Source organism: Chenopodium album, chromosome 14 (genome assembly GCF_948465745.1).
Source record: "Chenopodium album chromosome 14, dcCheAlbu1.1, whole genome shotgun sequence".
In the NCBI taxonomy this organism is placed as follows: Eukaryota; Viridiplantae; Streptophyta; class Magnoliopsida; order Caryophyllales; family Amaranthaceae; genus Chenopodium; species Chenopodium album.
The window spans coordinates 43,379,228-43,396,109 of record NC_137847.1 but is presented as its reverse complement, the minus strand read 5'-3'; the positions used below and the strand labels follow the sequence as shown (position 1 = coordinate 43,396,109).

At 36.8% G+C, this 16,882-nt stretch overlaps 1 protein-coding gene across 2 annotated transcripts; it reads right to left on the bottom strand.

The window, feature by feature from the left end:
- Positions 1-270: 270 nt before the first annotated feature.
- On the bottom strand, positions 271-4,349 carry LOC145580271 (uncharacterized). 2 transcript variants are annotated; one of them, XM_081637693.1, is made up of 7 exons: positions 4,224-4,349; positions 3,037-3,415; positions 2,341-2,568; positions 1,897-2,251; positions 1,682-1,806; positions 1,453-1,588; positions 271-696 (listed from the first exon to the last, which is right to left on the bottom strand). In XM_081637693.1, the coding sequence occupies exons 2-7, from the start codon at positions 3,378-3,380 to the stop codon at positions 457-459; spliced, it is 1,428 nt and encodes a 475-aa protein (XP_081493819.1). In that variant the 5' UTR covers positions 3,381-3,415; positions 4,224-4,349; the 3' UTR covers positions 271-456. The 2 variants fall into 2 exon arrangements, with proteins under 2 accessions (XP_081493819.1, XP_081493820.1); XM_081637694.1 differs by having other exon boundaries at positions 4,167-4,285.
- Between the last annotated feature and the right edge of the window lie 12,533 nt (positions 4,350-16,882).

Genomic DNA, 16,882 nt, shown 5'->3' with positions numbered 1-16,882 from the left:
CTCTTATAACCCTTTCCGTTATCAATCCGCATTTACCTAACCCACCCAATAACCAAATCTAGTCATTATAAAGATTGAAAATTCTTCTAATTTGAAGTTTAGAACCACTAATGCATAACAGACCCAGGACTTTTTAACTATGTTACAGTACAATCACTACAATGAATGCCCATCAGTAGCAAATAACTGCAAAATCAATTTAATCAACTACTGATTCTATAACTTGACTAGTTGTAATAACAAATGGCCTAGCAAGTAAAATTTCATCCCTGATCGAAAACATTTGAATTAGCATTAAACTGTATTCTATTAAATGTAAGTTATGTTGACAAGAGAAAAAACAAATGTACTAAGCGTAGAGAATCCTGGGGAAGAGAAGGACTACTGTTGGGATTTTTCTAACATTGGATCACCTAATTCCATTCCCTCAAATTCGCCAAAATTGTGACTAGGTGCTCAGAGCCCAAGGAATCCAAGTTCGCTTGCTCTTTCCTTCTCGAAAGTCTCAAAGTACTGGTAAATGATGGTCACTGCCAGCAAAATTCCAGTTCCTGATCCAATGGCACCCATGAAATCTGCCAAAACTGTCAATGCACCAATGCAGATTCCACCAAAGGCAGCAGCAGTGGGAATGTAACGGTTGAGTTCCTTCTGCAAGTTTGAATCACGGTGTCCAGGCATAACCATACCTTGTTCCTGCAAAGCCACAAAACTCATATTAGAATGACATTGTTGTAAAATACTAGAATAAATCTTATCATCACAAAATATCATGAGATCATCTAGCAACCAACCAAACTGCTATAAAGAATCAACTCTCCATATGAGCTTGACAGAAAGCTAATAATAAAATTGAAGTATCCTAAACTACTTGAGACTCTAATCACTCTAAAATCCCTCATTTCCTCCAGAATGGCAGGCACACAACTCTAACAAAACCACAACAATAGAATATACAATGCCATAAATCTCTTGACAAAGCCACGACATATTTCCCAAATCCACTGAAAAACAAGATTTGGCAACATATTTAAACACACTCTATATCTACTCTAAGTCTCTACCTTACAACTTCAACAATATCAGGCAAGTTTAACATAGATAATTAGCTGCCTGATAACTTATGTCAATCTGGACCTATCCACCTATGTAGTAGGCAAAACTATCTAAACAGGGAGGAAGCACATGTTTGGTACAAAGTCGTGTAGCTTTGTCCCTGCTCCGGTATGATACTTATCTCTACAGTATGTCCATGTCCACACTAGAATGAGTGATCTTCAAAAGTTGGAAAGGTGAATTTTCTTTTTCACTCTTGCATCAAAATTACCACCACCAACACCCCCCCCCCCCACCCTCTCTTCTCATAAAACAGGAATACTGCTATGGATAATGGACACAAAAAAATGAATAGCGAATCAAGAAACAAATTATACAAGTTATTCTATATGTTACCTTGAGCTGCTTAGCCACATCTCTAGCAGACGATCCAGAAACCTCAATCCATGTCTTTGAGAATAGAGCACAGGCAGAAAGCATGAAAATAATATAGAACAGAGCATGGAAAGGATGTGCTGCCATGTCTGCCAAGCTGCAATTTCAACACACGTGAATAATGATAAACTTTTAATCAAACTACTGGTGGACAAGAAAATAATGAAACTAAACTGGGAGCGATACACACCTGGCTGGGGCAGTAACATAGTAAGCAAGTCCACCAACTGGGATTGACTGACTACCATATTCAGACTCCTTCCACTTGCCCAACAAATTCACAAAGAAGTTTCCGCTGTATTTCCTGTACAACAACTGCACAAATCCCCAAACATTTAAAATCCTAGAAATAAATCATAAGGTATGGTAACCAGTGAGAACATAATCAATTGCCAACTCCAGTACCTGTGAGATGAAGTAAAGGTTGGACACGAGAGCAGATTGAAGAATGATGGGCATGTTGGAGGTGTAAAACAACTTGATGGGATATGAGCCCTGTTGGCCACGTGCATTCTTTGACCGCACAGGCAAAACAACTCGGAATCCTTGGAAGTATATGACGATAAGGAAGACCAGGACAGTTGCAAGCAAGTTGGTCACATTGGGCAGGTTCTGCCTATAAAATGCCTCTCGAAGGGCCCTAACTTTGTCAGTTCTAGTAATTAAGAGGTGGAACAAAGCAATGACAGCACCCTCAAACTCAGCTCCACGGCCAGCATTGATGGTGGTTGGGCTGAATGCTTTCCAGATGATGTTCTCACTACAAACCAAGAAACAAAATGTTTTAGCCAAAATACACTACACCATCATGGGATAGCATACCACCAACCAATAAAGATTGAAGCTCACCAGATGTTGGTAGCAATGAAAAGTGAAATCCCAGAGCCTAGACCATATCCCTTCTGAAGAAGTTCATCAAGACAGATCACAATAATTCCAGCAAAGCATAGTTGAAGAATGATAAGGATTGCGTTGCCAACACCAAGCTGTCCAACACTTCCATACATCCCAGAAAGAACATATGCTACAGCCTCACCTACAGCAATCAGAATACCCAACAACTTTTGTGCACCATTCCTAAGATTACATAGAAAACATTATAAAAATTAGAAATAAATATCAAGTACAACTCCATTGAAAAAATGAAGCATAACCTACAACTAAAATACACAATTCATCCAATCTAAAAGCTCATGCAGCAAAAGCTTATTGTATTATAACAAAAACACTACAATCCTGCTGTAAGTATACTATACCAAAAGAGGCCACATAACTAATAACTTCTGCGACCAAGATAAAGGAAGCTCATGCAATTACATTTGCAAAATAAACAACATATTCTTGCCGAGTAGTCTTGATCACACACACAAAAATTCCCACCCTCCAAGCTCAGTATAACACAGTACACAGGTTCCCATTTTATAAACAAATCAGTGATTAATACCTACAAGTAGATTCCTTAGTTATGAAACTAGAGATTTCTAAAATAACCAGACACAAACCAGAGCATTCAACAAAGTACACAAAAGCAAATTATGTACTTACAAAAGTGCACGGTCCTCTCGAACATTGTTGTCAACTTCAATAATCTTAGACCCAGCCAAGAGTTGCATCACCAACCCAGATGTGACAATGGGAGTGATACCAAGCTCCATGACGGTTCCACGGTTGGAAGCAAGGATGACACGCATCCAATAGAACGGATCAGCTCCGGTTGTGGAGTGAATTCCATAGAGCGGAAGCTGACTGCACACCAGAAATATAAACAACGAGATAACAGTGTAGATGACTTTTTCTCTAAAGGGCACCTTCCTGTCTGCCGTTTGCACCTCAGGAAGAAACGACAGAAACGGCCGCACCAAATGCAATACTCTGAATCCTCCTCCCATTCTCAAAACTACTTAATTAACCCAATTCTTACAGCCTGTCAATGCCATATCAATAAATTAGCCACCAAATTCACCTTTTGTAACTAATCTAAGTTGATTAAGCAACAATTAATGCGATATTGATTCTAGAAAAATAACAAAGTGATCCAATAAATCACATTTCTTTAGAATCTACCACAAAAATTTATTAATCAAACTAAAATCACCATTTTAACTAATCAAACGTAAAATGCAATTCATTCTTACTAATTAAAGTTTCATATGTTAACATTATTCAAAAAACAAAAAAAGTTTCATATGTTATCATAAATTAGTAAAAATTGATCCAACAAATCACAATCAACCTGTGAAAACTCATTTCAAATTCAATCTAATCAAAAGTTATACGCAACCAATATTACTGCTATTTATATCATACAATTCAGAAAATAAAAACCAAATCACATAACAAATCTCAAGAACCGCAATCGTAAATCGATCTACAGCCAAAAAATACCTAAATCGCTCAAATCAATAGCTCCAAATCGGGAAAATCTCAACCTAATTACAAATCATTTACACATCGGAATCATCGAGCTCTAAACAACCCTAATTACGCAACAAAACTCAACATCTTAGACAAAATAGCGATCTTTAAACCAAAACAACGCATAAATTACACATGCAAAAGTACTACAAACAACAAATCTGATACATGCAAAACAAAAAAATAATGAATTCGCAGCAGATCTGAAAATCAGGAAGCTTAAACAAATCGCTGTTAAAAGAGCTTCAAATTAGTTTCACCATTATCAGATTAAAAGTAGGATGAAAATTGGGTCGAAGTTAGAGAGAGAAACTCACAGATCTACAGAAGCTCGATGGAGGAGAGAGAAAGTGACGCGGAGACTATGGAAGGAGGAGAAGGGGGAGTAGGAGTAAATATACAGAAATTTTGGATTTCTACTTTACTCCGTATTAATTTATAAAAGTAATAATTAAATAAAGGAAAAAAATACGGAGTAATACAAGTTTATTTTGGTTTCATCTTATTTATTAGTATTTCCTAAAATATACACCAAGCCAAGCTTGGAATGGTGGAAAGGAGAGTATCTTCCAACCATGAGCTTACGGTTCAATTTAAGGCTGAGCAAAACTACTCGAAAAATCGATCCATAACCATTTCGAAAATTAGGTTACCCGATTCGATAACTATAACGGTTCGGGTACCCGTTCCGATAATTTGTTATCGGATATGGTTATTGGGTATCATTTTAAAATTAACGGTTACCCGATCCGATCCAATAAGCATTTTTTTGCTTGATTTCCCTACTTAAATCTACTTTTTTAAAATCTAAACTCATACTATACTTCATAATTACTTTATAATATCAATGATTAGTAATATTATTAATAATTTAGTCAAAATCATATGATATTGTTGTTAATTAGTGGTAAATTATATCATAATAACTACATAATTAAGTTTAATTATCATTATTGGATATCTTATTGGGTACCCGATAATCGATCCGACAATTCGGGTATTCGAAGTTCGGGTTCCTGAACTTATCGGTTCGGGTTATGGATATCACTTTTGTAGGGATTTGGTTATCAGGTACCCGAACCGTTAGTACTAACGGTACGGGTACCCGTCCCATGCTCACCCCTAGTTCAATCGCCACTAGTGACAATTTGGGGGAGTGAGATTCCCTTATCTTCCCCCCACTTTTTTAAAATTGTCTAGTTTAGAACTAGTTACATCGCAAATTCGATCAACAATCGCCTTAATAAAAAACTGGATCCAAAGCAATTTATTTAATGCTAATTTTTATCTTATTTTAGTTATTTATTGAGTTATTGTTTTACACCTAATTTGGAATAAGTTAAAAAGATTATAATAATACGTTAGAATTTTATTACAATGTCTATAGTAAATGGTGATTTATAAGGAATATTATTTATAAAAAGTACTCCATAATATAATTATTTTAATTTGTTTTAAGTGGTTTTTGCGGGTATTTTTTATGTATAAAGATAGGATAACTTTATATTAAATATACAGAGTATACTAAGGGCTTGTTTTCTTCACCTTAATTTCAGTTCAGTTCAGTTCAGCTCCAATCAGTTCAGTTCAGTTCCTAATTTCCTTCTTTTATGAACAATTCATTTCAGCTATATTCAGTTCAGTTCCTAATTTCCTTCTTTCATAAACAATTCATTTCAATTCTATTAAGTTCAGTTCCTAATTTCCTTCTTTTATAAACAATTCATTTCAGCTCTATTCAGTTCAGTTTCTAATTTCCTTCTTTCATAAACAATTCATTTCAATTCTATTCAGTTCAGTTCAATTCAGCTCCAATCAGTTCAGTACAATTAATACGTATATATATATATTTTTCACCCATCTAATAGAATTTGGTTTTTTTTAAAAAAAAAAAAAGAAAAAAAATCAAGTTGTCTTTTTTCAATTTTAGTCACACACGCATAAAAAGTAAGAGGGTGGAAGAAGTCAAAATTGGATGCTAATATTCAAACAAAAAAAAAAAAAAATATTATAATAAAATTATTTATCGTATCCGTATTATAAATAAAAGAAAAAATAATTAAAGTATTTGAGTGGTGTGGGGTCTATGATATTTGGGAGAGTCTGGAGAGAGTTGTGGAAAGGTTAGTGGTGAAAGTGATGCTATGCCACGTGATTCATCCAATTACATTTTGACACATAAGAATTTGTGCATTTGTAGTTTGTATGACAAATGCTTGTATTGGAGAAGCGGACGGTAAGAAGAGTTTTTTTTTTTTTTTTTTTTTTTTTTTTAATTTTTTTTGAAATAAGAAATGGATTATTGTGACAACATATGTGAGTATGTCCCTGAAATTGCTTAATTATACACGATTTTTTTTTTTCCTCACTTATCAAGTTTGCAACACCACCATTAACCATCAATATCTTTTATTCTCAATGAATTAAATTTATATCTATGTTTTATATATAAAAAAATTATTCCTTAAATCTGCACTAGCATTGTACCACGTCATTATTTAACTAGCATCGCAACAATTATTCCCATATCTTTATTCATGAGAAAAAAAAATCCTAAAAATTTCAAACTTTCAAAACCATTATGTGAATAGTGAAAAAAGTCAAATTGTAATACTTATTAAAACGCGGAGGGAGTATGATATTTGGTCGATCTTTTAAAAGTAAAACAACCTTTTACATGATAATATGACTACATCTGCTCAAAATAAAACGTGATCGGTTGGTTAAACAGGACACATGTCACATTGTTATTGGTTTTAATAATCCAATTTATTTAAAAAAATTTAACATAAATACCAACCATAGAGCACCCTCCCCCGCTAGCTGGCGCCCATCGCTAAAACTCTCTTCACCTCACTAACACCCTTCCACAACCGGAAACAACACCTACAACCTCTTACATCCACCATAACCACCACTACCCTACTTACCAACACCTACACCACTTACTCCCTCTCTCGGCGATCACCACCTCTTTCACCACACGCATCCTAGTCAAACCACTAATAATTTGTCCAGCTAACTTGCAACACCCACATCCGGTGGCGGATCTTGAATTTTTTTTTGTCGGGGGCCAAATTTTTGTAATATAAATGTAACTATATGTAAATCCATAACAATAGTTAAACAAAAGACAAAATTGCACTAATCCCTAAACCTATAAAAGCACCAAGTTCATTTTTTTATACCTTCCTTATGAACAGTGTGCTGTCCATTTTGCCCTTATATTTGAACTTGAAATCCTTATGGATAGTGTGCTTCCCGATTTACCCTCAAAAATATGTCATGTGCTGCTACAGTTCACTGCCCAAATTGCCCCTGATTTTGTATCAAGCTTTTCTTTTATCAATAGTGTGATTCCTGAAATGCCCTTAAACTTTTGTGCATGTGAGGGCTTATGTGGGCCCTCAGACTCATATGCCACGTTTAAATTCTTTTTCCCAGACACGTGTGTAGTCAGCTTTCTTCTTCTTCAGCTTGACAATGGAGCTCATTTAGAGTTCAATGCTGCTTTTTTGGGCCGTAATTGCTGAGATGAGTTGGTGGTTAATCTTCATTCTGGGCGCAACTGCGAATTGATGCATGCTGAGAAATTGGTGAAGTGATTTGGAGCTTATTCCTGGGTTAATTTGGAGTCATATTTGCTGAATACAATTGTGATCTTATTGTGAGCGCTATTCTAGGACTTGTAGATCTATGGAGTCCATGTTCATGTCGCTTATTGGTACTTGCGCAGCTTCTTGGTCATTCATTTTGAATTTCATTTACTGTTAAGTTTGTTCAGGTTCCTTATTAGCTGTTGCTTGTGGATTTAATTACAGCTAATTAGCGAAGCATATGTGCATGTGTTTTATTAGTACCTAGACAATGCTTTATTAGGTGTTACTCTCCATATGCGAATTAGTAAAGTACGAGCTGATTATATGGTTTTAAATTGTTTAGCAATGTTATTAGTTTTAAAAGGGGTGATCTTGTGAAGTTTTGCCTTTTTTTAGTAATAATAAGGTGATGTGGCTATTCAATTAATTACTTTAAGTTGATGTGGCTATTCAATTAATTACTTTGTATAAGTGGTTTTGAAACTTTTATTTGGGTTGTTTAACAAAACGTTCTTTGGACCGATGGATTTTGGATGGCCAGTTTGCTTGGGTTTTGATGCTGAAACACTGCATTACACACCGGTCTATCTTAGTTTATAATGGGTAAGAGCAGTACTCTTATTAAGAAAAGTGTCTGCGTTTTCGGAAGTGGGTCTGGCTGCTTGTTTAATGATAATGATGTTTGTAAGGATGTCATTAGATGTGGCGCATGCTTACTTTATTGTAAGATTTAGTTGGTGTACTCAATTGCCTGCTGTGTTTTACTTTAGCTTTGTTTTACTTGTTTTGTCTTCTACTGCTTTGTAGCCTAATAAATAGAGGGGGTTTTATTTGGGTTTGCATATGCAACATATACAAACCAAAGTCCATGGAGATTACATTAGAGGTAATGCAAAATGTAGATGTAGGTTTCTCTGGTATTAGTCAAGAACATCACAACATACAACTTCTTACTATGAAAACAGAACATTTAGTAACTTGCTTTGGAACACTGATCTTAAATTATGTACCCTGAAGAATAGTTACTTTGACTTGGTATGGTATCCTAGCTTTGTGATTCACTGATCATTAACTATTCACAAAAAAAACAATTACTAGACTTGCAGATACTGACTTATAGATCTATTTCTTCTCTAATGATCATATCGAGATACTGATTGCTTTGTTTGAGTTGGTATGCTATCCTAGCTTTGTGATTTACTGATTATGAACTATGTACAAAAAAAATGAACTACTGGACTTGCAAATACTGACCCACAGATCTATTTCTTCTCTAACGATCATTTTGGGATATTTATTGGCTAATTAACTTTGCTGTTCTTTACTAATAATGAGTCTGTGGGCTCCAAATTTGCTACCATAGGTTTATTGAAGGCATTTTTGTGTTGCTGGTAGTATCTGTGTTTTGATGGGTTAACATGGGTTCATTAAGCAACACTGAAAATTTCAGATTTGGGTACATTGTTTGTGTTTAGGTTTAAGTAGCTTGTTGTGGGTTCTTACAGCATAGCATTGTCAAAGTAATGGAGTATTTGCTTATTGGGTAAAGTGCTAATTTAGTTTTTCTGTTGGGTTTTGGCCTTCTCTTGTGCAGAGTTATGAGCTTGCAATAGCTGCAGATGAAGTTTCTGATGTAAGTGTTTCTGAAACCTGGTTATGGTTATTTGGTTTGGCTCATGTGTTAGTTTAGTTGTTTTTAATACTATTCCTGAATTTCCCATGTTCATTACACAGTGTTTGCCCTGGTTAATTATGCTAGCTAAATATCTTGTATGGATTTTGTTGTTGCAGTAGCTGTTTGCTATATTTGTCATATTTATTTAAAAAAATTTGTTTGTTACATGCCTCAATTAGCTAGGTAGATTTACTATATGTTATGCCAGTATTATTTGCTGTTCTTTTTTGCTGGACTATGTTGCATGTTTTTAGTTGCTTGTAAGGTTAATATATATAAGATAGCTGGCTTGGTTATAAAACTGAGATACCTGCTACTACATCAGTATAATATCATCTCCTTGGATGCCTTTATGAATCACTTACTTGCTTATGTGATTATGGTTTGGGTTTAGAATTATTCCTTCCTTGTGAAATATGTTACCCTTTTCCTACACGTAGCTAAGGTTATTAGATTTCTAAGATCAAATTGGTTCCATACATATCTTTCTCATGCCATGGGTGTGCACACAGGTGGGTGGGCATGAAACTCGGAAAGTTTCTATTTCTTTTTCCCGCCTCCTGCACCAGGTTGTTGAGTACCTGAAACTTCCTCAGCCAGCTTACTATTTGGCGGATGTGGGAAAGAATGCTGTGAAGGTTGCCATGGAAACTGATCCAAGCTTGGGTCCTTCTGTGTATGAGGGTGGTCCAGCTGCAACAGTTAGGGAATCTCGTGAACAGGCTGCTGAAAACGCTGTTCGTTCCCTTCGTATGGAATTCAGCATTCAGGTTGAAGACCTAACTGCTAAGAAAATCAACAGGCTTGAGCGCGCTGAGTTTCTATATTAGATGAAACGTATTGAGCTAGAAGCAATGGAAAGAGGAGCAGGGCAGGTTCCAGTGAAGTGGCCAGCTGTGCCTGATCACAAGCGTCGCAAGAAATATGTCTGCATTGATTACATGGATGTTTTGCACACATTATCTTTGGAAACCAAAGTGCGTAATACCATTTTGCTGTACTTGTGTTCCAAGTTATTTGAAGCTGCTCTATGTGTATATGTAATTGGCAAGAAACGCTATACTGCTATTCCTAAGTACGATGTATTTCATCTTTTTGTGCTTGATTAATGAAATACACTTCTCTTGCCATGCTTCAGATTACTAGAATGCATATTTTTCTGATAACCAGAATGTTTTTATTTAACACTTTTCTGCCAGTGTCTTTGCGGTTTACTGAATTGTTATACAAAGCCACTGGTTCTTGCCAAAATAAGTGCCTAATTTTACCATTATGCATTTCTTCCCAATCACAGGTTTAATTAGGTGCATCGCTGCCATTAGATTAAGTTTGTCCCAGCCAACCTGTAGATTTAGCTATTGGTGTTAGACTGAGCTAATATTACTATCATGAGTAAATTCGCTATCTCTTTTTGTTTCTGGCTGTTTTCTATATACCTACACCAGCTTATTAATTGAACAATGTAGCCTAGAATCAAGCTTCTTTTTGTTAAATTTGAAGGTCGATACATTGTATTCCAGATCGATGCTTAGCTGCTAAGAAAGGTCCTCCAAAAACTAGGATTAGCAAACGTTTACAGGGCTTATAGGCTTTGTCTCAGGCACCTGTTTCAATAAGGTGCTTATTTGTTCTTGTGATTGCAGATTTACATTGCTTATTTATACATTTTTTTTTGTTTACCCTCTTCTTTTCGTTTGTTTCATTTGCTTATTCACTTTCGTTGCACAGAGAGCCTAATGAGCCAGAATCGGCTAGAAATGAAAAACAGGATCCTGTAAACATTCAGTCAAGACTTATGAATACAGGGAATGCTGGCAATCAACCGTGTACCGAATCAGTGGGCAGAATTAATGGTGAGCATGATTATATGTATTTTGTATAAGTATTATGGCTTAAATAGTATGAAGATATAAAGCTAATACTTTTACTGCACTCTAAATAGATGTTCCTAACTACTGTTTGCAAGCTTGACTGCTGCAAAACTTTAGTGCTGCATTTAAATAACATAATTGTTTACACAAATTTTGAGTCTAAATAAATAAAGACAGGAAATAAAGTAACAAATGAATTTATATTAATATATGAATTTTGGGTACAATCTCTGTATAAAAGTTTATAATAAAATAAACTAAGTCATCTGATTCTGTTCCGCAGCTTGACGATGACACATGTGTGACACCTGTAGGGTGACGTTTGATGACGTCGACTTGAGTTTGAATGCAGGGTGACGTTTGATGATGTCAACCTGTATTCAGGGGTTTTGTTTGAATACACCTGAACGAGGGCTTATGAAGCTTAATCCCGTTCAAATGTGTTTGAGTGTATCTGAACAAGTCGGCACGAGTTTGATGTGCTTGTTGACTTACTTCAGAGAGAATTCCGTTTGAGTTTTATGAGCTCTTTGAATAATGATTTCTAGATCTCCTTAACTGATGGAGGAATGGTGTATTTATAGGAGAAAAGAACCCCTTGAGTGGACTTAGTAGGTTTGGGCCTGGCCTATTTTATGACTTAGAAGTCTTTTAACGTGGTCCGTTTAATTTATTTTATAACCCGGATTATATTTGATTAATTCGGATTATTTATTTGGGTGGGCCAAAAAATAATTAAAATGGATTATTCATATGATTTTAACCCAAATTAATTTATTAATTTAATGTATAACACTCATAAAATTTCCGTGTCTACAAATTGCCCCCTCGAGACTGTGTCACATACACGATTTGAAGTGTTTGGCGTGACAAGGTCTCGACTCTTTTACTTGACTTGGAAGTCATTAGTACTTAGTATTTATTTAGTATTGAGTTTGATTTATGGGAATTCTTGAGCACCAAGGTTAGACTCCCAATTGCACTAGGTTTTAATCTCCTAAAAGATAATTGTCAACCGAAACCTATAAAAATAAGGAATTTGACCCCTCTATATCACATTATTACGGACTTACGATAGACATACTTTTGACGAACAAGATAGCCGATTTCCCCTGCAACCGTTTGTTATTTGTTCTTGAATTTGCAGCCGCCAAGGTAAATATCCGAACTCGTACTTCTATTTTTTTTTTCGACTAATTAATTATCTTAGACTTAATCACAATTACATCTTCCATTTTTTTTTTACAGTTTTTAAAGAATTTTCCCTGACATCCCACTTTCGATTGTCGCCATCTCAAGGAACTTGATAATTTTGGAGTATTGTTGCAACAAGTTGATCGTCAACAACAATAGGTAATTAATACCTAACTTATGCCTTTCTTATAGTGATTAATCAATTCTCATTCATCATGATTTAACCATGATTAATACTCCATGAATTTGCAGCAATAAAAGCACAAGGATTTGGGGAGCAATTGGTTTTTCAAGAAGTCAAACATACTCACATTCAGTAAGTTTGTTTGCTTACTTTTTTTTTCTTTTTCTTTTTTTAATTGCAATTTTGTCTCGTATTGTCGGAACTTTGTGATCATCAATAATTAATTACCAATTGTTTGCTGCGTGATTTTGCTTTTGCTTGATTCTTGTTGTAATTCGATGCAGTTATCTTAGTGTAGCAACAATTGTTGACCCATAACCAGTATCTTAAGCATAACTGAATTGTGGTAATTTCGTGTTACTTGCGATACTGCACGTATATATCATACTTTTTTTTTTGGCATGTATGGTATATTTGTTCTCTGTGATGGTGTCATATGACAGATTCGCAAGGAAACCATACGTTATCGCCCATGTCGCGATGGGTCAGGACTCTTTATTATGAACCCATCGGGGATGTCAAGTCATGTATGCCAGTTGTTATGAACTTGACATCTTAAGACTGGCCGGATAACTTGAAGATTTGAAGTCGCCCTTGTCGCGATGAGTCAGGACCCTTTATTATGAACTCATCGGAGATGTCAAGTCATGTATGCCAGTCGTTATGATCTTGATGTCTTTAAGACAGGTCTGATAACTTGAAGATTTGAAGTCTCCCTTGTCGCGATGAGTCAGGACCCTTTGTTATGAACTCATCGGAGACGTCGAGTCATGTATGCCAGTCGTTATGTTCTTGACGTCAGATAGGTCTAATAACTCGAAGATTTGAGTCGCCCATGTCACGATGGGTCAGGACTCTTTGTTATGAACCCATCGGATATGTCAAGTCATGTATGCCAGTCGTTATGAACTTGACATCTTAAGACTGGCCTACTCGAAATTCCAATATGAGATTGACTTCATGACATATTCATTATACATGTGCCATGTCAAACACTCTAATGGATTTTTTTTAGTCTTTGATCATGGACAAGGTGCACGTAGTGGAATTCAATGAAGGTTCTCGATCCTATCTTTCTCTCGTCGACCAAGAGAGTGACAACCCCAAGACTGGAACGCGTCTACAAATTCGACAATCATTGCGACGGCCTAATGGCATGCAAACAAGTATTTGTAAGCAAAATTTCCGCAGTGACATGTCTGTTGAGATTGCTAATGTCTCCAACACCACAAAGGTTTACAAGCTCCAAGACACCCTTTAGAGTAGACCTGCAACAAATAACTTACTTCCCTTATTGAGTCGTTCCATTATTGAAGGGTCCGTGAGATGGGGATCTGCTGTTCTAAAGATGTATGGTGAATCATGCTTCATCCCAGGCTATCGAGAGTGGACTGAGGACGTTCTGTGTCGCTCGAGGGAATATCTGGAATCCGTATCAATCTACAACGCTGTCTATGCCTCACTTTACTCCTATGACAAAAATTCGCATATTTTACGAGCATTCTGTGAGAGTTGGTGCCGTACCACAAACACACTCCATACAATGGCAGGAGAGTGGTCCATTTCACTATGGGATTTGCATACACTAGGTGGCTTACTCATTTATGGGGAAATTTATGATAAGACTGTCCCTCATTCTGCGACCCTAACAGCAACAAATGAGGACAACAAACGGTACATTTCGAAGGCTTGTGAGCATTTGTTTGTTGCTTATCATTGCCTTTACAAAGAGTCGGGTTCAAGGAGGGAGGTTTCAGCCAAAGAATGGATTAGATTTTGGTACCAGAAGAAAATTCGCTATGCCGCACCGCCAAAGAGGACAAGATATCTCTCGACTCCTCCACAATCTACACATGACCCTGACGGAACGTTACCAGATGTACCTCCGGCGTGGACGAATGATGAGTTATCCATGTTTGAGCGTTTAGATCTTCCCGACAACAATAGAAGGGGAACAACCTATACTGCTACTTTCTTGTCTTGTTGGTTATGCGCATTTGTACTTCCGTAGTGTGATAGTAGATCGATAAGACCTGCGACGTTTGAGATCGCAACCTTAATGGCTTGTGGTAAACCGTTCAGCTTGGCAGTTCCTGTCCTAGGAGGCATTTATCATGGTCTGAACAACATTTCGAGGTCTCCCAAACCTTCTTATTCTGGTTCATTCTTCCCAGCCCATTACTTGTATAGTTGGCTTGCATACTATTTCAGAACTCATCACAATCTGGATCTAGCTCTCCCAGGCCCTTTAATGACTGTATTCTCAGGTTCTCAAAGTTCAAAGCATTTTAAGGATAAAGAAGCACGGGATTTGATACATGAAGGGACCCCAGCTACATTCCTTTGTTTGATGATGGGAAGCTTGAGATTCCACAGTTTGGCTATCTCATCTCCCTTCGCTCTAGCTACATTCCTGTACGTTCCGGTGACAAATTTTTCATAGAGCCTTACAATCCTCATAGATTTGGTAGACAATTTGGGTTTTGTCAAGATGTTCCCGGTATGCTTACGCGTGCCATAAGTGATCGTCAATCTGTAGGCTATTATGAAGCTCTTCGGCATTGGGACTTGATTTTGTTTTGTGGCAGTCAATCCTGGGTGTTAACTCCTTGTCTTTCCTTGAATTGGCGTGGCCTTGTAACTCAGGCTTTTCGGTCTTGGTGGTCTAAAGTGACAGTTAATGACCTTAGAGACAAGGTTGACGTCCTTTGCGCAAGTATTGAAGCTGATCCCAACAAGTCTAGGAAGAGCCAGGAACATGCTGGTGACACAAGTGCTCCTCGACCGAAGACCAATACTGGTGGTAAAAGGAGTCATGAGCCTCTGTCCAATCAAGGCAACTCTAAATCGACGACAGCTAGAGATGTCAGCCAAGGAGGAAGCTCTAGTGACGGAGAATTTGACGTCAACTACAAGCATAAACGTAGGAGTAAGAGGCGATCAGACGTTGTTGATGAAGAGGACATCACTTTAAATGATGCGGACTCTTTTGGCGATCTTCAAGATTTTCCTATCGTTCCTACTGACATACCACTTGTAAGTATTCGACACTTTTTTTTTTTGATTTTTTTTAGGATGATCAAGACTTCGAGAGTGTCGCCACTGACTTCTTAGAGGTTGAGGCTATTTTACTTGTACCGAGACCAACTGCTGGCAAGAGGAAGGGAATAAGGATCGCTACGAATAAAGTTTGTGACAATTCTCTTAGTTTACCAAGGAAGGAAATACAGTCTCTTACTCAAAGCCTAAAGTTAGTAGATGGTCCTCATTCTCTTGAGCTTGCCTCCAACGCTTTAGAGGTTCGACAGTCAGTTGCTGATGACCGTACAACTTCATCTCAGCATGTCTGCGCTCCTACTATGTCTGCAAACACGTTTCGACCAGGCCCCTTTTCTTGTACTATTTTTGCAGATGCAATAAAACAGATAGGCGCTCAATATTTGGCAATGTTGCAAGTGTCACCTTATTCGGAGGTACCCAAAAGGTTTGAAGAAGCTTCCATGGTGTATCGAGGCATAAAAAACCTCAAGGGTGACCCGGCTTCGCTGAAGCGTAAAGTTGAGTCTTATGTTTGTTCAGTCAAATCCTATCTTGCTTTGGAGGAGGCTGCAGCGAAACGACAAAGATCTGAATAAGTAACAAGAGACATACTTGCTCAATCTGAGGTTCTCAAGCAAGCGGAGTCCAACCTTGCTAATGAGCAGAAAAGGCAAGAGAAATTGAAGGAACAAGATGCCTTAGTCACAAAAAGAGTAGAAGATCTTGAAGCTGAATTGACGAAAGCTTGCGAAGAGAAGAATCGTCTGACAGATGACTTGGTGGCTAGCAAAGGATCTATCACATCAATTGAAGAACAAATGAAGGTTGTGAAGAAGACTTTGGATGACTTACATTCAACTCCTATTCTGAGTGTTGATAAGATAGTCCAATTGGAGCAACAGAAAGTTCAACTTTAAGAGCTTCAATCACTGCTCAAACCTTTTGAGTGGATGGAATGAGAATAGACTACCCCCTTTTTTTTCATGGTTTAATTTAGCAGTCGAACAACACTTCTTTTTTTTTTTTTTTTTGACATTCTTTTCATTTTGATCTTGACATTTTATTTTATTCATCTCTATCATATGAATTTATTTCATTATTATTTCGCCGTACACAGTTTATACTCTTACGGGCCAGGAGTATGTTTTTTTTGTTTTGTTTTGTTTAGCCATACACAGTTTATACTCTTGCGGGCCAGGAGTAGTATAATGAGGATTTTTTTTTAATCTTTTTTTTATTTTTATGTGGCTGCACTTGATTTTTTTTTTTCAAGCTGCCTACGTACTTGCTAAATAGACAGGTTATCTTGCAAGATCAAGCCAACGTAGTTCAAACAATGCATTTATTTTATTTTACTTTTTTTTTTTGGGTAAGCGGTTTATCCTCTTACTTAGGAGTTTACAAGGCTTTCACT